The sequence below is a fragment of the Mytilus trossulus genome, chromosome 5, assembly GCF_036588685.1.
Source record: "Mytilus trossulus isolate FHL-02 chromosome 5, PNRI_Mtr1.1.1.hap1, whole genome shotgun sequence".
Taxonomy (NCBI): domain Eukaryota; kingdom Metazoa; phylum Mollusca; class Bivalvia; order Mytilida; family Mytilidae; genus Mytilus; species Mytilus trossulus.
The window spans coordinates 40,635,698-40,660,552 of NC_086377.1; the positions used below are offsets into that span (position 1 = coordinate 40,635,698).

Here is a 24,855-nt window from a genome sequence, read left to right on the forward strand (position 1 = left end):
TTTCAAAACATTTTGAGTTCAACCATATAAATTAATATTGTATTGTGTGTCATTCTATGTCGTGGTGTTACACTCTTGATTAAACTAATTAGGGTGAAGGCGGGTACTAATTGAAACGGTTAAAACCGCTGCATTTGTTTACAACTGTTCTTGTTCATTGGTTGTCGGTTGTTGATGTGGTGCATACGATTTTCTCTTTTCTTGATTTTTTAATATAGATTTGACCGTTGGTTTTTCTATTTTAATAACTTTACACTGGACCTTTTCCGGTAAGGGTCGTGTTGCTTAGATTCTTTGTTCGCAGAACGTTTTGGACGTTTTTTCTTTGTTACCACGGCATTTTCAGCTGGTTTGTTTATGAGTTTGACTATTCCTTTTTTTATTTATATCATTAAATTTGTTAGATGTGTTTTATCCTTCGATTTTCTTATTTTGATGAGGGACTTTCCGTTTAGAATTTTCCTCTGAGTTCAGTATTGTTGTGATTTTACTTCTTTTTATATAAATATATGTCACCTTTTGTTTGCGTAAATAACTAGTTTGTAAGGTTAAATACATTGACATATTTATCTATTATAATTTGTACATTTAATGCTATTTTATATTATTTTTATTTCCCTTACAGCTGTTGAGCCATACCAACCTGGTAGGTACTTGTTATATATTATTACTAGATAATGGTAATACAATCTTATAACCCTAAAAAGGAACTTATCTTGATATTTCATCGCGTGTCTTTCTATGTTGTTATGATACACCAATGGTTCGGGTAAGGGTGAATGTTGGTACATATTGAAACGTTCAAACCTGCTGTATTTGTTTGTACCTGTCCTTCGTCAGGAACCGGGTGTTAAGTTGGTGTCGTTTGTTGATATGGTTCATAAACTATATACACATACATACACAAACACACATGATTTATACAGATTAGACAGTTGGTTTTTCCATTTGTATAGATTTAGACTAGTCATTCCCGTTTGAACGGATTTAGACTTGTCATCGTGGACAGTTAAAAACTTACATATTCGTGGATATTTGATTTCATAGTTTTGCCAATCCCTATATAAAAAGCCTATTGAAACTATTTTATTCGTTGAATATTTCAATTCGAGTTAAACTTTACCCACGATACCCACGAAAAATAGTATCTAACGAATGATAAAATTGAGAATGGAAATGGGGAATGTGTCAAAGAGACAACAACCCGACCAAATAAAAAACAACAGCAGAAGGCTACCAACAGGTCTTCAATGTAGCGAGAAATTCCCGCACCCGGAGGCGTCCTTCAGCAGGCCCCTAAACAAATATATACTAGTTCAGTGATAATGAACGCCATACTAATTTCCAAATTGTACATAAGAAACTAATATAAAAATAATACAAGACTAACAAAGGCCAGAGGCTCCTGACTTGGGTCAGGCGCAAAAATGCGGCGGGGTTAAACATGTTTGTGAGATTTCAACCCTCCCCCTATACCTCTAACCAATGTAGAAAAATAAACGCATAACAATACGCACATTAAAATTCAGTTCAAGAGAAGTCCGAGTCTGGTGTCAGAAGATGTAACCAAAGAAAATAAACAAAATGACAATAATACATAAATAACAACAGACTACTAGCAGTTGTAATGAATCAACACACATGATTTATTTAAATTAGACCGTTAGATTTGTCATCTCCGTTTGAATGGATTAAGACTAGACATTCCCGTTTGAATGGATTTAGACTAGTCATTCCCGTTGGAATGGATTTAGACTAGTCATGCCCGTTTGACTTGATTTAGACTAGTCATTCCCGTTTGAAATAACTTACAGAGATCATTTTTGAGCCCTTTATAGCTTATTGTTCGATGTCAGCCAAGGCTCCGTGTTGAAGAAATAGTTATCAAAGGTACCAGGATAGCTTACTTTGACCATTAATGGTCTACCTTTACATATATGACTTGGATAAATAGTTGTCTAATTAGCACTCATACTGTATCTTTGTATATCTATTTATCATACCATCGTTGCTTTTAGTGTTATACATCCATCTATCATTGTGTTTGTTTTCGAACCGAACATTTGTGTCTTTACCTATTTATTGTTCAAAGAGTATTGAGCACCTATCTGCCTATATGAATAAGAAAAAGAAGCGCTTTTCCGGATTAACCTTCCTCAGGAACGCACAAAGCCATACATTTGAAATCCGAAGATACATAAGTACCAAAACCGTTATGCAATGTAAACGTTATATAGTTTTTTTATCATTATTATAATTATGATAATTTTGAAAATAATTATAAACATTATTTTCATTTTTAACTCACGTGACCCAAAGGGCCAAGTGAGCTTTTCCCATTACTTGACCTCCGTCGTCCGTCGTCGTCCTTCGTCGTCGGTTTAACTTTTACAAAAATCTTCTCCTCTGTAACTACTGGGCCAAATTTAACCAAACTTAGCCACAATTATCATTGGGGTATCTTGTTTAAAAAATGTGTCCGGTGACCCGGCCAACCGACCAAGATGGCCGCCCAATGACTAAAAATAGAACATAGGGGTAAAATGCAGTTTTTTGCTTATAACTCAAAAACTAAAACATTAAAAAGAAAATCTGACATCGGGGATAATTGTTTATCAGGTCAACATCTATCTGCCCTAAAATTTTCAGATGAATCAGACAACTCGTTGTAGAGTTGCTGTCTCTAAATTTGTCATTTTAAGGAAATTTAACTGTTTTTGGTTATTATCTTGAATTTTATTATAGATAGATATAAACAGTAAACAGCATTAATGTTCAGCAAAGTAAGATTTACAAATAAGTCAACATGTTCTAAATGGTCAGTTGACCCCTTTAGGAGTTATTGCCCTTTATGGTAAATGTTTCACCATTTTTCGTAAATCTTAGTAATCTTTTACAACAATCTTCTCCTCTGAAACTGCTTGGCTAAACTAATCCAAACTTGGCAACATTCATCTTTGGGGTATCTATATAGTTTTGAAAATTGTGTCCGATGACCCGGCCATCCAACAAGATGGGCGCCACGGCTGAAAATACAGTTTTTGACTGAAATTTTCAGATGAATCGTGCAACCCATTGTTGGGTTGCTGCCCCTGAATTGGTAATTTTAAGGAAATGTTGCTGTTTTTATTCGACCCCGAAATTTTTTTTTGGATCGTATAATGGTATGATGTCGTCACCGGCGTCCGAAGACACATTCCTTTCCAGATAATAACTTTAGTTTAAGTTGATATATTTTCATGAATTTTCAGAAGGTTCAATGCGTCAAAAGGCAGGTTGGGATTGACTTTGGGGATGATGGTCCCAACTGATTAGGAATTAGGGGCCCAAAAGGGGCCCAAAACAACCATTTTTTCCAGTTTCAGGATAATAACTTGTGTAGAAGTATTTCAATTGCTCTGAAATCATACTGCAATGTTTAAATCACAAGTAGAAGGTTTGGATTCATTTTAGGGATTAAGGGCCAATTTTTTAGGAATTAAGGGCCAAAAAGGGGTCAAAACGAACATTTTTCTAGTTTCAAGACAATAACTTATGTGTAATTGTATGGATCTCTCTGAAATTGTACAACAATGTCCCATATTACAAAGGGGAGGCTGGGAGTAAGTTTTGGGATAATTGACCAAAATATGTAGGAATTGGGGGCCAAAAAAAGGCCTTAAGAACCATGTTTCTAAGTTCCACGCAATTATGACAATAACTGGAGTTTAAGTTTATGGATCTTTCTGAAATTGTACTACAAGGTTCAATACCGCAATGGAAAGCATGGGATTGAGATTAAGGGTTATTACTTCAAGGATGTTTCAAAAAAATTGTGTGGGAGATTTTTTGTTTACAATTTTTTGAAAAGCTTCCTTTTTTCAAAATTTTATCTTCAATTGCACAGTATTGTGCAATAGACTTGTGAGATCTTTGACCACATTAATTTTGTGACAAAAAATTATATTATGTCAAAAATTTGATCACAATCATCCAAATTCAGACAGAAACAAGCTTGAATATTGTGACCAAATTTGCCCCAATTGTTCAGGGTTCAATTTGAATTTTTCGAAAAACTAAGGATTTTTTTACCCCAGGAGTAGATAACCTTAATTTGGCCTAACTTTTTGGAATTTTGGGTCCTCAATGCTTTTCAATTTTGTATTAGTTTGGCTTTTGAACTATTTTGATCTGAGCGTCACTGATGAGTCTTATGTATTCAAGAAGTTATTGCCCTTTATAGTCAATTTTTAATCATTTTTCGTAAATCTTAGTTATCCTCTGAAACTACTGGGCCAAATAAATCCAAACTTGGCAGCAATCATATTTTAGGTATCTAGTTTAAAAAATGTGTCCGGTGACCCGGCCATCCAACCAAGATCGTCGCCAAGACAAAAAATAGAACATAGGGGTAAAATGCAGTTTTTGGCTAATAACCCAAAAAACAAAGCATTTAGAGCAAATCTGACAGGGTAAAATGTTGATCGGATCAATATCTTTCTGTCCTGAAATTTTCAGATGAATTGAACAACCCGTTGTTAGGTTGCTGCCCCTGAATTGGTAATTTTAGGGACATTTTGCTGTTTTTGGTTATTATCATGAATATAATTAGAGTTAGAGATAAACTGTAAACAGCAATAATGTTCAGCAAAGTAGCAGATTTACAAATAAGTCAACATGATCGAAATGGTCAATTGACCCCCTAAGGAGTTATTGTCCTTTAATGTCAATTTTTAACAATTTTCATAACATTTGTAAATTTTTACTAACATTTTCCACTGAAACTACTGGGCTGAGTTCATTATAGATAGAGATAATTGTAAGCAGCAAAAATGTTCAGTAAGTAAGATGTACAAACATATCACCATCACCAAAACACAATTTTGTCATTAATCAATCTGTTAAATGTTCACATAGAATTATGAAGATAATAATAATTATTATAAATATTACTAATACTATTACTTTTACCATTGCAGTAGCTACCTCTCCAACCAAGTATAAACCAGGTATGTCTATGCTATATGTTAATGGATGATGATGATATCATAAATATTGATTATTTATAATGACAAGAATCTTAAAAAAACTATTTTTTTAAGGTGGTACCTAACACTGCAGGGAGATAACTCCGTAAAGTCAGCTTAACGTTTTAATTATATTGTGTTGCAAAGGGAATATTAAGCTTCTCAATGATCAAAATTGGTGATTGTCAAACTGCTATATAACCAGTGTAATTTTTCTGACAAAACGGTTGGTTCAAAATTTTCATTTTTTTTTTATTTTTGTGAAATGGTCAAAGTATAAACTTTTGTCAAAATTTTATGAAAACTAAACGAGCCAAATTAATTTTAGTGAAAGTGTTGGGTACAACCTTTATTTGTCTTTTAGATCCGTGTCTTAGAATTATTGTTTTAAAAATAGAACACTGCAACACAAAGTCCCAAAATAATGACTTTTTTTTTTTTTTTTTTTAAACACAATGAAATTTGTAATGTTACATTCACCAACTGTGAAATGCAGATTTAACGATAAATCTCAGTTATAAAGTTCAAATCGCAAGCACAAACATGTTATCGAATTTAATCTTTGAGGAGTAAAAATATCCGACTACACCATGACAACATCTGTATGTTAAATTCTGTAGTTCAACTAGAAGATACGGATACAGTATAATGCGATTGGTAGTTAGACTTCAATCATCATATACCTCTTAACATACATGTATATAGTTTGACATTAATCATATTTTGTTTTTACTTCGTAGAAATCTGGTATATTTTTAGAAAATTTTGAATTTAACACAGAGTTAATACAAAAACACATTAGTTTTAGTGGCTACAATTAAGATTTAAATCGTTTAATTCAAATTCAAAAGTTGAAATAAGCTTGACAATTAAATATTTATTTGAAAAAGGGACTGGAAATCCATATTTTAAAACGTAGAATACACAGATCGATAACGGTCCCCAAACTGGGTTAATTTTTCATAAATTATATTTTTCTAGGAGTAAAAGATGAATTCAGATACAAATTTACGAAATAAAAAACACTACACTTATACGTCATATCACAAATGTTTCAGACGTTTTGTATGGTTTCAGAGGAGATACAGCTCAAAGAAATCAGTCTTTTCCCTTAGTAGTATAGATATAAAGACTAAACATTGTGTTATATGCATACAAGTATTTTATGTTGTTTGTGAAACTAAATATCAACTATTTTTTTTATTTCAGGCAATACAGGGAAAAGTGAGTATCTTATAGTTTAACAGTTGATCGATTCCAGAAATCCCTGAGGTTATTGTACTTCAAAGTCTTATATCCCAAATGGAAAGTATATACATATAATAAAAGGCCAATGTCGGAAATATATCAACTTGTTTGTGTGACACTTAGAAAAATCAAAGAGCGTGATTTACAGCGCCTTTTGACAGTTTCTTGCTATATACCAAATATATTATTTTCTAATATTAACTATCTGTATATTAACTTCTAATTGTTGTTTTTTACAGTTCTGCAAATATTGCCTACATAATTAACCGTTGCAACGGTAACATCAACTACTGTTTTCCCATATCTAAATAAGCCACTGATTGTGAAAAAAGGTCACATGACATGCAAATTACATTTGACCTTTAATAGCTTACTACGCTGTATTGGTTTGACCCTTAATCAAATGCCGTACACTGCCCGATAAAAAATAATTCCTATGTCATTTGGTCTTTTCTGGAGAGTGGTTTCTGTGGCATTCATAACTTCTTTATTTAATATTGCACACAGTATCATACCGTGGGTGCGTGGAATGACAAAGTCTACGTGGGCTGTAGTGTATATCTAAACATTAAGAAAGCTATCGAAGTTCTAACTGCAGTATAAATGGTTAATATGAGATTGAAATATTACAGTAGCAGGAATAAGGAATAGTCAATGTACAACAAATAAAATAATTTTAGTTAATGTTTTTAGGCAGCTGTCTCACTGGCGTAAACCTGACATATATTCTTATTCATTGTTAATGCTCAACATACGTTTAATATTTATGGTATTCATTTTCACAACGATTGTTTACCAACCAAAGGCAAATATATATATAAATCTCGACACCTTTTAACAATCATGAGAATGTCAATTCTGAAAAGGTTAACTTGGCATTAAGAAAAGTAGGGCGTTTTCGGATTTAAGTTGTTAAAACGTCGTTCTAAATTCTGTAAATTACCATTTCAATAATTGTTTTTTTTCCTTTGTTTTGTTTTTGTTAGTTTTTGTTATTTTTATCTTGAATTTCTGTTTCAGATGCAGAGGAATGTGATGTTCAAGCTGATATTATTGTCTTGTTTGACGACTCCTCTAGTATCCAATATGATAACAAGGAAAATTACCAAATGATGAAAAACTTCGTCAAAGAGCTCGTTGACAGTTTCACAACTGTAGGTGTCAACGGACATAACGGCTCACAATTTGGTGTTGTCCAGTTTTCTCAAGGAGTTAAAACAGCATTCCCCTTAAACAAATTTAAATCAAAGGAGGATATAAAGAAAGGAGTACAAGATATGGTACCAAGAAACGGGGGACAAACTGAGATTGGAACTGGTCTGAGGGTAATTACTATTTTATATGATTGTCTATTTGGGGTTTACAGAACAGGATATAATGCATAGTCAGTGCAGGATAAAGAACAAACAAGTATAAATCAGATAAACCAGAGCTAAAACATCAAACATAAAGAAAACATTAGGGTGCTTAAATATTAAGAAGAGACATATAAGAAGAGAAAATAAATAGATAAAGATTAAAGACAAACGCTATTACAAATGCAGAATAAGAAATTGGAGGTACTCGCTGTCAATCCCTGAACACAAAAAAAAACCAGTCTAGATTACATACTGTTAAGAAAAAACTTAAGTTGATATTGCATATTTCGTTTTGACATACATGTAAGTTCAAATATTTGTCACTTTATTGGCAAGTATTCCGTATAACAATCCGCCTATTAAAAACAATATACCACCCTACGTGTTGATTCATGTGGAACTTTTCAAAAAAGCAACCGAGACTTGAATGTTTATGTGCTTTTCTTTTTTTTTCTATGTCAGCACGTTCGTGAAAACAGTTTCAGTGGCGCAGAAGGTGGTGGTAATCCAGATAAACAAAAGATCGTGATATTGATGACCGATGGTAAGAGTAACGCAGGAGATCCACCTCAGCACGAGGCTCATAAATTGAAAGCCGAAGGCGTCACAGTCATCGCTATTGGAATTGGTCAAGGATTTGTTAAAACCGAACTTGAGCAGATTGCTACAATGAAAAATTACGTCTTGACCACCAACTCCTTCTCTGAATTATCCACACTGCTCAAATTGGTAATCGATCTTGCATGTGAAGGTGAGTAAAACTCGTAAATAGTTTAATTCTATTTGTGTGTATATTTACATTGTGATCTTTAAACTATTGCAAATCGCAGATTTGTGACGTCAAATACTTTGACCCGGTCTTAAAAACTCTGACAAGATTATATCTTAATATGAAGGCTGCGCTCACTCGGCAAAAAGCCTCATATTGTGACCCGCAGCTGATATTTTAAATTATCAGTACGCTGAAATTCTGATAATCGATACTTTTTTATAGATGTGTAAAGAAAATTAATAAGCATTATGTTTGTATTTCAGTGTGTGTTGTCGACTGTGCCGGACATGCTGACATAGCATTTGTTTTTGACGCTTCTTCAAGTATTAACGCTAACAACCCAAACAATTACCAATTGATGAAAAATTTCATGAAAGACATCGTTGATAGATTCAACAAAACTGGTCCCGATGGAACCCAGTTTGCTGTAGTAACCTTTGCTGACCGGGCCACAAAACAATTCGGGTTAAAAGACTACTCATCCAAAGCTGACATCAAAGGAGCCATTGATAAAGTGACGCCATCAATTATAGGACAGACAGCAATCGGGGATGGATTAGAGGTAATCATTACTGGGACTGCAATTTAGAATTGTTAATTTCTGTGTCATTTTTGTTAAGTTGATGCATTGTTGTCTCTGAATTTATTACCAAATTTTCGTTGAAAAATAATGAAAATTGTGTATATTTCTTTATATTATGTGTAACAAATGAGTTGCGTCGGATATACATCGACCCTATGCAAGTGCACGTTTACATATTCATGTATAAGACTTTGGTTGGTTTTGGAACAAATAAGGAATGAAATTTGAATATTGGTCTGTTAAGTAAGGTACTTATATCAACTCAATTTCTAAACAGTACAGACTTTGCATATAGTAGATATAGGAAGATGTGGTGTGAGTGCCAATGGGACAACTCTCCATCCAAATAAAAATTTAAAAAAGTAAACCATTATAAGTCAATGTACGGCCTTCAACACGGCGCCTTGGCTCACACCGAACAACAAGCTTTAAAGGGCCCCAAAATTACTAGTGTAAAACCATTCTAACCGAACAACCAACGGTCTAATCTATATAAAAAAAAAAAAAAATGTTAACACGAAATAAGATAATATACGCATTGATAATGGTAAATATTCATTTGTATAAGACTAATTTCTATCCGACGCAGCACACATTGTTATTTTTGTCTTTTTCAGAATGCTAGGTTAGAAATCTTTCCGAATAGAAATGGTGGAGGACGTGAGGAAGTACAGAAGGTGGTAATTCTGTTAACAGATGGACAAAATAACGGCCATAAATCTCCCGAGCACGAGAGTTCGTTGCTAAGGAAGGAAGGAGTTGTCATTGTTGCTATTGGAGTTGGAACTGGATTTCTGAAATCTGAATTGATTAACATAGCCTCATCTGAAGAATACGTGTTTACAACAACCTCATTCGCTAAATTGTCAAAGATTATGGACGATGTTGTAAAACTAGCCTGCATGAGTAAGAAATTATACATATAATAGAAAAACACAAGAGTATAATACGTTGTACATATCCATGCATAACAAACAAACAAAAAACACAAACGAAAAGACATGTAACAAAGGAACAGCGCTGTTATAGCTGTTCTTTACCCCCAAGTCACGTATATATTAAAAAAAAGAACATGTGGTATGATTGCCAATGAGACAGCTCTCCACAAGAGAATAAGTAGACAGCTCCCTCACAAGCAAAAAACCCCTAACTGTAAAATGATAAGGGCATATGTTTGTTTTCTAAAAAATGTTGTTTCCGTTTATACTGCTTTAGAACATCTATTGTATCATAAATACATCGGAATACAGGAAAACAGATTTTTTCGTGTTGGGTAATTTTATATTTAAATAATATTGCAGAATTATTAAATATTAAAGAAAAATCATAATCATGGACAAGAACAATGATAATATACATGTAATAAAATTGAGAATGGAAATGGGGAATGTGTCAAAGAGACAACAACCCGACCGTAGAAAAAAACAACAGCAGAAGGTCACCAACAGGTCTTCAATGTAGCGAGAAATTCCCGCACCCGGAGGTGTCCTTCAGCTGGCCCCTAAACAAATATATAATAGTTATACTTACCGAACAAGTTTGGCCGTTGCAATTGCGATATTTCAATTTTGTTAAAAAAAAAAAAAAATCTAAATCTTTTTGACCTACAATGTAATATGCATAAGCCTAACTATTAGTTACACTATTCGTTGAAAGGGTACACATATACTCTTAACCAAATTTTCCATGCACGTTTTTGTTTATCCTTTGAAGTTTTTGAAGTATAACTTATGCTATAAGTTTTGCAATTAAAACCACATGTATTTTACAGGTTGTAAACCACGTGCACACAAGAGAGGATCAGGAGGTAAGAACATAAGCATTTAAATAGCATTGTCTCATGGATGATGATGATGACTGGCTGATTAATTAAGCGGCAAATTAAGGGAAATAACTCTTAAAATCATCAGTACGTGTTTGTCAATAATTTTCATAAACATATTCTTAGCTTCTAAGTGACATTGATAATTTTCAATCTCTTTTAGGTAAATGCTAAAAATACTTTGATACAAATTGACTTTCACAAACGCCTAATTGATTTAAAGTGTTATCTCCCTGAACCAAGGTCTGCCCCCTTAATTTGAAAATTCAGGACGAGAATATGAATATCAACTCTGCTTTGTACTATACCGACACGCTAAGCCGTACTTTTTTTAACATGCTAGTTAATGAGGTAGCAGTCCACAGTAAGCTATATCAACTTACTCGAACACGTTATTCTGATTTTGAGCCAACTAGTCTTTGAATTAACTCTTTAATGTCGCTTTCTTGGTGGAAAAGCCGCAAATACTAATTTCAAAGTGTAAGGTTTGACCCGTCCGGTGTTTGCACTCACGAAATCCCGCACTCGAGACGAACACGCGACAACGAGACCACATAGGCGGTTCATATTCTCATGGACATCTTGCTGCTAGTCTTTATCAAATATCTAGAGGTTCGAAGATTTTAAAAAGACACATATTATTTAACATAACGATGATTGTAGTAATAGGCTAACCCATTTTTTTTATGTATTAAGGAGAGCGACACTCGATAATGTGTATGTTGTGGGTTTTTTTTTGCGGAAAAATATTTAAAAAAAATTATTGAAGTCATGAAAGTACAATTTTTCTTTAATATACAGCCATTGGATGAAAGTGAGTTCCCAAGATGGCGGATGTATTATTACGGATTATTCCGGATGGACAGAATAAAACATTTTATGAAAATTTTAGAAATAAAGTAAACTTATCTTTGTTGACTTATTCTTTGTTATAACTCCCTTAGCTCTTAAAAAAGTTTTAAATTGTGTTGGTATGGTATAGTATGGCTTTGAATATAAATGATTTGTTCAAATTGATGTCCAGATTTCTGGCACAACAGTGTTGAACACGGCATATGAAATATCATATAGTCTCTGTCAGACTTTGATTGTTTACATTTTAGGCATTTTTACTTTAAAGCTTAAAAGGAGAGTTGTCTTATTATAACTCGTACCACATCTTCTTCTTTCTATTTGAGGCGACCACGAAAAAGTTGGAATATCATTTTTGTCTACTAATTATTTGACTGTCAATGTTATGCATCGCATGAAGCATTTTCTTAGTTGGAGGTCAAAGGTCATAAGTTCTAATATAAAATATTCATATATCCTTCACTGTTTAAGCTTGAATCCAAACTCCATGATATAAAATGCACCCCCAAAACATGACAAATAACATAGTGGTACAACCCATAACGTCATTGTCGTAATTCTTCATTCGTTTTAGGCCAAACATAAATGTTTCCCCAAGATGGATCACATTCTCCTGGAGCACCTCCAATTACCTCCAGTTTTTTGGTGGGTTTTGTGTTGCTCAGTCTTTAGTTTTCTACGTTGTGTTCTTTTTTAAAGGCCTCACTGATTTCAAGTAGAAAGTGTAACTGGTTCGAACGCAACAGTCAAACAAAGTGTTATATATATATATATATATATCACTGCGTTGTATGTCTATAAATAAAATGGAATGTGGAGTATACTTCAAAGAAACTAAAACCAAACGACACAAAACAAAAACTATGCACGTCTTTAAGTAAACATACTCTGGGTGCTGGATTTTCACGTCTGTCTGTCTTAATTTTTACCAAAGAAAGATCTGTCATGAACAACATTTTTCGAAACTACATATACTGTACTGAGCTATTTCAAAAGACATTCACTATTTATTCTAGTGTGGCTTTTAGAATTTATTTAGTTGTTTTTTCTGGTATTCTCCTTTTTTAATCTCATTAATTGGACTATATAGGGTACATGCAAGCCCATTAAATTAAAATATGTACAGCAATTAAGGATGTTTGCTTGTCATGTTTTGGAATTTTTGTCAGATTTTCGAAATCCTCTGGTTTTATCCATTAGAATGCCTTAAAAAAAATTTGGCCATTAACCCCAATTTTTCTTTTTATAAATATTTTACATGTATAATTATAAGTTATTTGTAAAAGTCTTATAAAATCTTATTTATGTTTTAATAGTTTTTGAGAACATTAACTGGTCAATGATAAAGCTATGAAAAATCAAGAGAGAGCATTTTCCCGCCGAAATTCCAATGGCTAATATCTCGAAAAACAAGCACATTGACCCCTATTATTTTTTGGATTTTTGTATTCCTCAATTAATTCTCTATCAGTATATACTAGTTTTATGGAAAATTATTTATTTTGAAACTGAGCAGCAAACATCCTTAACTCTTTGATATTGTTTCCAAAATCACAAGTACCAACAAACATACTAATAATAAGATAAACAGTATAAAAGGAGATGAAAGCCACTGACAGGAAAAGTACTTAGCATGCTGATATGATTGCACTAATAACTTCTCTCTAATATGAATATCAGGCCTTCTATATTGTTGTATTCAGCAACTAGGGGTTACTATCTAAGACAATTCTAATTTTTCAGGCAGAAAAATGAATAAGATATTTCAGTCTGAAGCCCGCCACCGCCTCCGGGGTTTTCTCGCAATGCTCAAGACCAATTGTTGCCCTTCTACTCTTTTCTGTCCTTTGGTCGGTGTGTTGTCTCTCTGACACATTCCCTGTTTCTAATTCAACTATGATGTTATGTTTTTTTTTTTGCGAAATGATGTTCATCCCAAAATACTTATCAACAGCATGTTATCAAACATTTATATTACAGGTGGATCCAGCCCTAATGTGTACTCACCACCATCATCACCGGACGTATACACATCACCACCACCAGTGTACACACCAGCACCACCAGTATACACACCAGCACCACCAGTATACACACCAGCACCACCATCATACACACCACAACAAGTGGTCACCCCAGTAATAGAACCAATACCGTCACCAGTAGAATACAACACGCCAGCACCATCACCAGTATACACAGACGCACCGCCACAAGTGTACACAGTAGGACCGCCAGTATATACACCATCTCCGCCGGCAGTGTATACTGCACCACCGTATGTAGCACCAGCTCCAGTAGATGTTTACACTCCTGCTCCAGCAGATGTTTACACTCCTGCACCATCAGGTAATATTATGATGAATATGGCATTGCACAGATCACCCTATTAACTTTTTCATATCACTCAAAACAGTGCTGACAATGGTATTCAAATAATTTACCAAAGCTAACAGGTTGATAACTATTTGTGTATTTGTTTTTTATCAACTTTACCTAAGAGGTCTTAGGAATTTGTTATATATCAGTAATGCAACTTGGACATCATTTTTTTCTTCTGCTGTTTAACATCTAGCATATGTGTACGATGTTTTCTTCTGATTCTGTTTGTGTGTTTATTCGTACCACACGTATGGTACAATATACAAACAAGTAGATACATGTATGGAATGATTGCTAGAGAGACAAATATTTATAAGTTATTTAAGGGATGTAAAACAAAACTGCAGTCAATGGAGAGCAAACAAATGTTGTATTATAAGCATGAAAAGGTAACAACGCGAGTGGGAAAAGGCACTGTCACTTGTTAAGTAAATAATATATAACAAAAAGTAATCGTGCATTTATTTTTGAATTATGAGTTTGAATGTTCGACTCTTTTTGAACTATGCTAATTATAACATGAAGCAATGATTTCCATTATATGGTAAGCACTACATATATTGTCTAAATAGTCAGTGTAAATTTATTTTCTATGTTTTTATCAACAGGAAGCAAATGCTCTCCCGGATATTGTAAACATTATGGGTATTGTATGGACATGGGAAGCAAAGCGCAATGTCTCTGTTCTTCCGGTTATACTGGTGAAAGATGTGAGAACAGTAAGTGGTTACATTTTAATGAATTACTAAAGTGTTTTCATCGAAATGATGGACTACTAACACTGCTAGCGCTGAAATTTAACTTTATTTGTTTTTATATTATTTGTTTTAAATAACATAAATGCAACACGCCAATTGACATATTACAAATTTATAATTATACAAATACAACTATACCTGTAAACTTTCAATTTACAACCGTCTTTTAAAAATTTAACGCTTTTGATTTTGAAACAGATAAGCGAACATCCTTAACGCAATCATTTGTTTTTATGATTATATATAGAACGACTGTGAAATTTCTTAGTGTGAACAGTTATTTCGAATAAAATGATCAATTTATTCCTTGTAAACGATGAAATATAAAACCATGATATGATTGCAAATGTGTGACTGTCCACCAGATACTAAATGAAATTTAAGTTTGCAACTGTAGGGATTTCAACAATGAGCACACCAAGGAACATGTACTTACGTACTACCTTTTTTCTACATTATTTTAGAAGGTTCAAGTAGTCCATCAAGCTCTGAAACGTATGTACCAGAAGAAAGTACACCAGCACCATACGTAGCTCCAGAACCGTATGTGGCACCAGAACCGTATGTGGCACCAGAGCCATATGTTGCACCGTATGTGGCACCAGAGCCATATGTTGCACCGTATGTTGCACCAGAACCATATGTGCCAGAGGTTGTCCATGGAAAACCAGGAACACACGGCAACCCAGGAACACCCGGAGGACCCGGATCTGATGGAAGCCCAGGAACACCAGGTAAGGGAGCTTCCATTTTATTTGTATGGGGGAGCGGGTAGAGGTAATTTTGGATGAAATTTAAAAAAAAAAACAAGAATGTGTCCACAGTATACGGATGCCCCACTCGCACTATCATTTTCTATTTTTAGTGGACCGTGAAATTGGAATAAATTCTCTAATTTGGCATTACAATTAGAATGATCTTATCAAAGGGAACATGTATACTAAGTTTCAAGTTGATTGGACTTCAACTTCATCAAAAACTACCTTGACCAAAAACTTTAACCTGATGCGGGACAGACGGGCGAACGAACAGACAGACGAACGAACGGACGAACGAACGGACGAACGGATGCACAGACCAGAAAACATAATGCCCCTCTACTATCGTAGATGGGGCATAAAAAAAGGCAGTCAGGAATTTTGAGTAAAAAAGGGAGGATGAGCAACTAGGCAAAAATAAGTCGGGATGAAAATTTATGTAAAAAAATTAGCAGGATAAACAAATACGAAAGGCAGGACCGATATGTTTGAAAAATAATGAAGCAGGGCAGAGAGTACAACTAAAAAGAAAGGTTGACAAAATTGTCCATCCTGTTCCTTCCATAAAAGTTGAATGAAAGCTCCCTAAACTATTACAAAATGTCATTCATTTTTTTTTTTATATATATGATTAACAAATATTGATAAAATACGATTTAGAGACTAGAATCCCGTCTTCCATTCTCCAAATATGACGTTCTTAATTTTACTTATAACCGGGTTTGTACTGACACGGGTACCACAACGGATGTCATTTATGTAACAAGATCTGCTTACTCTTCCGAAGCACATGATATCACCAGTTGTTTGGTTGGGGTCGACTTGCCCGGTCATTGGTTTTATGTGTTTGGTTTTTTGTACTATTGTTTGTTTTCATTTATTTAGCCATGGCGTTGTCAGTTAATTTTCAACGTATAATTTTAAATGTCTCTCCCTAGGTTATATTTTGCTTCTCTTTTATATAATGAGGGTTTCGAGAAAAACTTATTTTAATTCAAAGGTATGAATTTCAAAGTAAAGTTAAAATTATAATAACCACTTAAATATTCCTCATTGTATGTATACAATCATGTATTTACATATTCGGGTAATGAATCAAACTTCACTACAGTAGTTTATGTATTTTGATTGCCAAACAAAATTCGTCGCACTGAAAATAGATCTTACGAAAATAGGTACAGTATGTTACGAATGAATTTTGACAGTTATGAGACGCTGATTCCCCGAGGGTAGCACAAGCCCAGTATTCAGCAATTGTCATTGATATGGTTATATTTATAAATTAACTGTTAACAAAATATTGAATTTTTTTAAATACTAAGGCTTTTCTACCTCAGGGATAAATTACCTTAGCTGTATTTGGCAAAACTTTTAGGAATCTTGGCCCTCAATGCTCTTCAACTTCGTACTTTATTTGGCCTTTTTAACTTTTTTGGATTCGAGCGTCACTGATGAGTCTTTTGTAGACGAAGCACACGTCTGGCGTATACACTAAATTTAGACCTGGTGACTATGATGAGTTTATTTTCATGTAAAATGAGAAATTAAAAAATCAAATATATTCCTTTTAATTGATCGATTATGTGGATAGATATAGGAAGATGTGGTGTGAGTGTCAATGAGACAACTCTCCATCCAAATAACAATTTAAAAAGTAAACCATTATAGGTTAAAGTACGGCCTCCAACACGGAGCCTTGGCTCACACCGAACAACAAGCTATAAAGGGCCCCAAAATTACTAGTGTAAAACCATTCAAACGGGAAAACCAACGGTCTAATCTATATAAACAAAACGAGAAACGAGAAACACCTATATCTATACTATTAAACGAGAAGACCTCATTTTGGGTGTCGCTTCTCTTCTTTGCACAATAAATCAATCATCATGCCTCTGTGTCCTATGGGTACAGTGCATAATCGCATTTGTCATCCATTCATATGATTATTCAGATTGAGTTATTTTGGGCGAAAAACGAGAAAAAAGACGTCCGGATATGTTTCCGTCATTGGGCGAAATTTTAAGTCAAATTAGACTTCCGGTTTGCGTTTTTCTGTATACTGTGAACGAATACAGTGTATTTTCTGTCTTATATCCGTCAGTGGACGAAATAAAAGTCAGATAAGACTTCCGGTTTGCGTTTTTCTTTTTACTTTGAAACAAATACATATACTACAAATAAAGTGTATTTTCTGTCTGATATCATTTTCAAGTTTACTATCCACGGCAGTCACAGGGTTTATTTAATAAAGAGGGTCTGAATAATATATCAATGACCGCTGTGGATCAATTATTAAACTGATAATTGACTGTAAAAGGAAATACACTTTCAGGACGTCTGGAACGGGTGTTTTTAAGATCGAAATTTCAGGATTGACCATTTCGGGATATTGGGATCAGGGCTCCTCCGCACGGTGGCGGATCAAGAAGGGCCCGTTGACTGTCTAAGAGGGGGTCCGCTCCGGTCATGCTTCAGTGATTCCCTATATAAGCAACCAATTATTTTCCAAAAAAGGGGGGGGGGGCGGGCCCCCTAAATCCGCCTCTGCCCCGACCCCCATTTAATGAATGTTCTTAATATACAGATAAGCGCTATAATTGTTCATGTGTCATTAAAATTAATAGAGAACAAACAAAAACATGTGGTATGAATGCCAATGAGACAGCTCTCCATAAGAGACCAAAATGACACCGAAATTAACATTTAAAGGGTCACATTACGGCCCTCAACAATAAGCAAAAGCCGATACTGCATAGTCTGATATAAAAGGCCCCGAAATGACAATGTAACACAATTCAAATGAGAAAACTAACAGCCTTATTTATGTTCAAAAAATGAACGAAAAACAAATATCACTGAACCACTGAATTACAGGCTCCTGACTGGAATGTTCATAATACATGTACACTAAATGTAATATGTGCATAATGAAATTAATAGAAAACAAAAAATGGGAATTTTGGAAATAAAGGAGGAGGGTTAAAAAAAACATTTTCCTGTCCCCAAGTACCTATGAATTTTGATACTTTTCCTGAAATTCTCAAGTCATTAACTCTTTTACAAACTTCTTCCTACAACACTTTACATCCTTTCAAATACGCTCTGAATGCCCGCGATTTCGCGGGTGTGTTCTAGATATGATTCCGTCATCGGACTAACTTTTAGTCATAGATTAGATTTACGGTTTGAAAGATGCACAAATACAACCAATCGTATGATAGATAACTAAATATGAAAAATAAATAAGCCAATCAGGGCGTTCTCCATAGCATGGGGCTTAGATCGCATGAACCACAACTATTATATCTCCTTATAGAGAATCTATACTATTAAACGAGAAGACCTCATTTTTGGTGTCGCTTCTCTTCCTTCCACAATAAATCAATCATCATGCCTCTGAGTCCTATAGGTAACATGCATAGTCGCATTTGTCATCCATTCTTATGATTATTCAGATTGAGTTATTTTGGGAGAAAACGACAAAAAAGGAGTCCGGATATGATTCCGTCATTGGACTAACTTTTAGTCATAGATTAGATTTACGGTTTGAAAGATGCACAAATACAACCAATCGTATGATAGATAACTAAATATGAAAAATAAATAAGCCAATCAGGGCGTTCTCCATAGCATGGGGCTTAGATCGCATGAACCACAACTATTATATCTCCTTATAGAGAACAATAATTATTTTTCGCGTTTATCTATATGTAAACTACGATAATGATACTTTAATATATAGAGACTCTCTGTATTCTGTCTACTGTTTTCTTTGAAATATTTACTATTTAAGGGGTCATACCAGTTGTATATATATAAATTATATTTATATTAAAATAAGTAAAATATTTGACACAAGTACAACCAATCGTATGATGGATAACAAAAATGGAGAAAAAAATAAGCCATTCAGAGCGTTCTCCATATCATGGTGTTAAGATCGCAATAATCATACATATTATACCTCCTTAGAGAGGACAATTATTTTTCGCGTTACATATCACGGTGTTTAGATCGCAAGAACCACAACTATTATACCTCCGTAGAGAAGATAATTATTTTTCGCGTTTATCTATATTCTGTCACGGACTTTCTATGTTAGTATAGAATGTCGGCCATGATTCTATCTACTGTTTTCCTTGAAATGTTTACTACTTAAGGGGTCATACCACTTGCATATATATTAAAATAAGTAAAACATGCTTAACTGTATCTAAAACTACCTCGACCAAAAACTTTTACCAGAAGCGGGACAGACTTTTATGGACGGACGAACGAGCGAACGGACTAGCCTGAAAATATAATACCCATAAATGGGACATAAAAATTTATTGTTGAAAGGGAAAATAGTGATTTGGCAAAAATGAAAGTAAGGTAGAGATTAAAAGTAGGCGAGCATTTTTCGGGGTGTCGGGATCGTGAGTTTTTTTAAGCTCGGGATTTGGGGATTGATCCGGGAATATATTTTTCGATTTCGTGATTTCGGGATATGTATTTCTTTTAATTCTGCATCTCTGGATTTCATGGTTTTACGCGCGGGATTTCGGGATCAGGACCCCTCCAACCACCCCTCAAATTAGCCTTAGTCATTTTTACATGATGCATATCCTACCGTTGACATTTTAATAAGGCTCTCAAAAGAAAAAAAAGACACTGACGGATTGTCCTAGAAGCATATTCTATTAGACTAATAATGGTCTATATATAAGCAGTTAGATTTATTTGAAACGGAGCAAATTGTTAATTTTATTTGACTTTTACCAAAAGCAGCATTGTAGCAAAGGAGAAGAATAGTTGTTGTCTGAGGCCAGACACACGAAAATATTTGAATTTAACAGATAGGAAACAAATATCGGACTTTTGAACAAGGAAGAAATGCTGTTGATACCTTTTATGAAATTTCCAATACATACTATCTTTTACAAAAAAAATCATCTTACATGAGTCCACTAGCTGTATATACCCGCGATTTCGCGGGTGTGTTCTAGTATTACATAAACAAACGACAACTACTGTACATCAGATTCCTGACTTAGGACAGGGTCGTTTATGTTACCAGTAGCCCACCATCGGCCTATCATATTTGAAATAATCGTGATTATGTCCCTTTTTGTAAGTTCTCATAACTCAATTTTAGGACAACCAGGACCACCTGGACCACCAGGCTCACCAGGACCAAATGGTGAAACAGGAGGTAGAGGAGCTGATGGAAACCCAGGATCTCAAGGAGCTGCAGGAGAGAATGGCCAAGATGGAAAACCAGGTACACCAGGTGAGCAAAACGACCAATTTGTTAAATACGAAATAGAACTGCAACTACTCAATTTGAAAATCTACTGGATATGTACCAGTCTTGCAGCGAAAAAAAAACAACATTGCATCACAATGAAAACCCCTTATGTTAATAGAGAATTTATTTGATTTGACCACGACCTGGTTGATATTGTCAGTGTGTCTTCTTCTTATGAGTTTCGAAAACCGCTTTTGTGTTTTCCGGTTCAATTATAGGCATGATATAAGTCCTATCCGACATGTTGTGACATTTCTTGCATTTAAAAGAGTTATAAAGAAACAGGAAATTATATATATAAAAAAGATGTGGTACGGTTGGCCATTAGACAACTCTTTACAAGAGTTCAAATGTCTCAGAAATAAACGCGGCTATAGCTCAACGAACGTCACAGTTTTATATCTCATAATATATATTTATACCTTTTTGATTATTACTTGATTTTACATACAGGTAATCCAGGAAGAGATGGAAACCCCGGTCAACCCGGTGGCAAGGGGCAAGATGGTATGAGAGGAGGTAAAGGGCTACCAGGAGACCCTGGTCAACCAGGAAGCGATGGTCAGTAATACATATATAGGGAATAGTTTTCTTCACTCAAATAACTAATGATAGATTCAAATATTAATGTATAGAGTATCGTTGGTTATCTTAATGACATGATTTTCTCGATTGAGCCGTTACAGCGAGCCGAATGTGAGAAAAAACAATCGAGTTGAGATGACCAATGATAATATGTTTACCGCTATTTTATCTATTACGTTTTAATCAATTACATTGACAACGGCACGGGCACCCGTAGTTACTAGGAATAATTGTTCATTCTACTGTGTGCTGAGAAAGGAAATAATCAGTCAGTTAAATCATTTCTTTTTCGTTAAATATCAATATATATATTTAATCGTGTCCATTCAATAACAAAGGACCCCTAAAAGAACTAGAAGAGTTATTTTTGCAAATGTAAATTTTTTTAATTTGAAATAAATAAAATCCTTAGCAATTTCAACATTACCGTGTTAACACTTTCCATCACAATAACTCACAGAAGACGTGTTGGAAGGAGGAAATTATCATACAGTTCAGAGGCGGATACAAATTTTTTCATAAGGGGGTCCCGCTCCAGTCATGCTTCCGTGATTCCCTATATAATCAACACAATTTTAACAAAAAAAGGGGGGGGGGCTGAAGCCGCATATGCAGTGGTGTTAAATTTACTCTCTCTTCAATACTACCAGAACAATATATGTCGAATAACTGTTCTACTAAGTAATTAATATGTCATCAAGTCTAGAAAACAAAACTGGTTTTACCGCATGACCTAATTGAACAGGTTCCGTGAATACGTTTCATTTTGTCTAAAAATAACTATTTTTAGAACTATGCAATACTCGTATGGTCCAGCCGGTTGATAACCAAAAACAAGCATACTGCTCATTTGGTCCGAGCATACTCGTATGGTCAGACCATATGAGTAAACGTATGTGGTCATAACCATACGCGTAAGGTCTAAATACTCATATGGTCAGGAACACTTACATCATGTTAATAACTACTGGTATAATGTCATGTATTATAAATCGTTCTACTTCATCATTATAGGAACACCAGGTACTGATGGAAAGAACGGACTCGACGGAAAAGATGGCAAGTTTATAAATATTTGCTTTTCGTTCATTTTTTTTTTTAAATAATTAGACCGAATGTTTTCCCTCTTGAATTGTTTTACATACAATTTTGTGATTTCGAGGTTGTTTATAGCTTACTATTCTATATGGACTGTTTCCATTGTGTGAGGTCGTACGGTTACATATGGCTGTTTTTCCTGTTTTATTGAGTCTCGTTTGGAAAGAGATGTGTCTTTTTTTATAAGTTTTATATAACATATCGATATCCAAATCAAAAGGATAAATTTGGGTCATTAGCTTTGCGCTTCATTTTTTTTTATTGTTTTGTTTTGTTCTTTTCGATCGTCCCTGCTTAGACTTGTGTAAACTAAATGCTCGTTTTCCAAAATTATCAGCTAGATATATTCTTGGAGTCTTTTATTTTCAAAGACTGAGAAAATTATTATCGCTTCTCGATTTTCTCCTTTTGGTTCAAATAGTCAGTATTTATGCGTGATTATACGATACCAATTTCATTATTTGTAGAATTACCTTTTTTTCCTAAATAATAGAAAACGTGTTTGTTTCTAGCTTTTTGCAAACAAAGTAATCCGTAAACAAGTTCGGGTACAGACGTGCATTTTTTTGGTAGGATACTATACAATAAAAATTTGATATATATTGAAGCACACAAGTTTGTGCAAGGCTGAATGCATATTGCTTATATTCTTTTTTTTTTCTTTTTTGCAGGTACAATCCATGTTGTCCTCGATAACGCAGGAAAATACACAATAGGATCAATGGGTGAGGTTTATTTATCTTTTTTTTTCGATACCATCATATTAAAAAAAATCTATTGCATACGGATAAACATGTACTTTTTAATTGCATATACATTTGTATACTAGTGTAACAATTTAAGAATCCAAGAAAAAGAAATTATACATTGAATAATTTTCAGTGGTGGTAAGGACAAACCATGTTCAGATTATAATACTCTTCATTGACTTTGTGGGACACGCTGTATTAGATTTTTATCTTTATAATTTGGCAATAGGTAATAAATATACGTTAAGGACCAAAATGTTGATAAGTTATCTCTATATCATATAACAAAGTGTCAAACACAAACTGAACACCTTAAGGTGCATGGGACCACATATGTTAACTTAAATTATTTTGGATCGTTTTATAAAATTTTGAAACGATATTTACCATGTTTACCGTGATCCATCAAAACAAAAGTATGAAAAAGAACACGTATTTTAATCGTTGAAAAGCTTGACATTTCCGTAGCAATAGGACGTGATCAAACCGTTCAGCAGATTTTACAGTTATTTCCCTGTATCGGTATATGCAACCTTAAATTTAAAGGATAATAAATGAATACTCGTCGCCCGTCTGTAATTAAACATTATTATTGCAGAGAAAGCAGAAATAAAGAAAGAAATTAAGTCAGCTTGGTCCGCATGGAAGGGTGGTAACAAATCACAAGGCCCTGCCGTCCGTCAAAAAATGGGAAAGAAAGCAGCATCCTCTTGGTCTGCATGGAGTGCAGGATCTCAACTCCCAACCGGTTGGTCAGCATGGGGACAAGCAGGAAATAAAGGAGTGAAGTCAGCAATAGCACAACCAGTAAAGAACAACAACATGCAATCAGCCTGGTCAGCATGGTCTGCAGGCAATAACGGAAATGGGAACAAAGGCTGGTCCGCATGGTCAGCAGGTAATAACGGAAATGTAAACAAAGGAAGCTGGTCAGCATGGTCAGCAGGTAATAACCCAAATGTGAACAAAGGTGGTCAGTCAGGCTGGTCCGCATGGTCTGCAGGCAATCAACTCCCAAAAGCGGGAACAAAGAAAGCAGTGCAATCATCTTGGTCTGCATGGAGTGCAGGACCGCAAGTGGCTGCCAAAAAAGTTAAACAGAGTCTTGCTCCTGCAACCAGCGTTAAGCCAGCACAGGATTCCTGGGGAGGATGGAATCCGTCTTCAGATTCTTGGAGCGACTGGGGTCCATCTTCAGATTCTTGGGGAGATTGGAAGAAATAAAATGACGGTGGAAAATATTAATCATTGATTTACGGCATTTAATGGTCATTAGCTCTTATATTGTATTTAAATATTCATCATTAAAATATTTCCATGCACTCAATTGGTATTTTCATTTTAGCCAACATAATAACAAATACAGTATAAATACACATCTGATAAACCTTTTTTTATGTAAATCGTACGGGTAAGTCATCGTGCGCATGTTTGTTGGATACCAATTTTTAAATAAAATTACACTTACTTTTAATATGCTAGTAACCATGGTAACACGAATGTGACCATGGTACACAGATGCTCCATTCGAATATATTGTTTATGTTCAGATGACCGTTAAATTTGGGTCAATTGAATAAGCATTACAATAAGA

General features: G+C 34.4%; 1 protein-coding gene across 1 annotated transcript; it reads left to right on the plus strand.

Annotated features, from left to right (window-relative positions):
* The first annotated feature begins 357 nt into the window (after positions 1–357).
* Positions 358–24,588, plus strand: LOC134717947 (uncharacterized). The gene is made up of 17 exons (XM_063580448.1): positions 358–361; positions 626–646; positions 4,959–4,988; positions 6,216–6,230; positions 7,275–7,579; positions 8,075–8,363; positions 8,648–8,946; positions 9,585–9,873; positions 10,739–10,774; positions 13,622–13,990; positions 14,632–14,742; positions 15,246–15,515; positions 20,677–20,811; positions 21,283–21,390; positions 22,429–22,473; positions 23,184–23,237; positions 23,860–24,588. Exons 1-17 carry the CDS (start codon positions 358–360, stop codon positions 24,483–24,485), a joined length of 3,006 nt encoding a protein of 1,001 aa, XP_063436518.1. The 3' UTR covers positions 24,486–24,588.
* Positions 24,589–24,855: the final 267 nt, after the last annotated feature.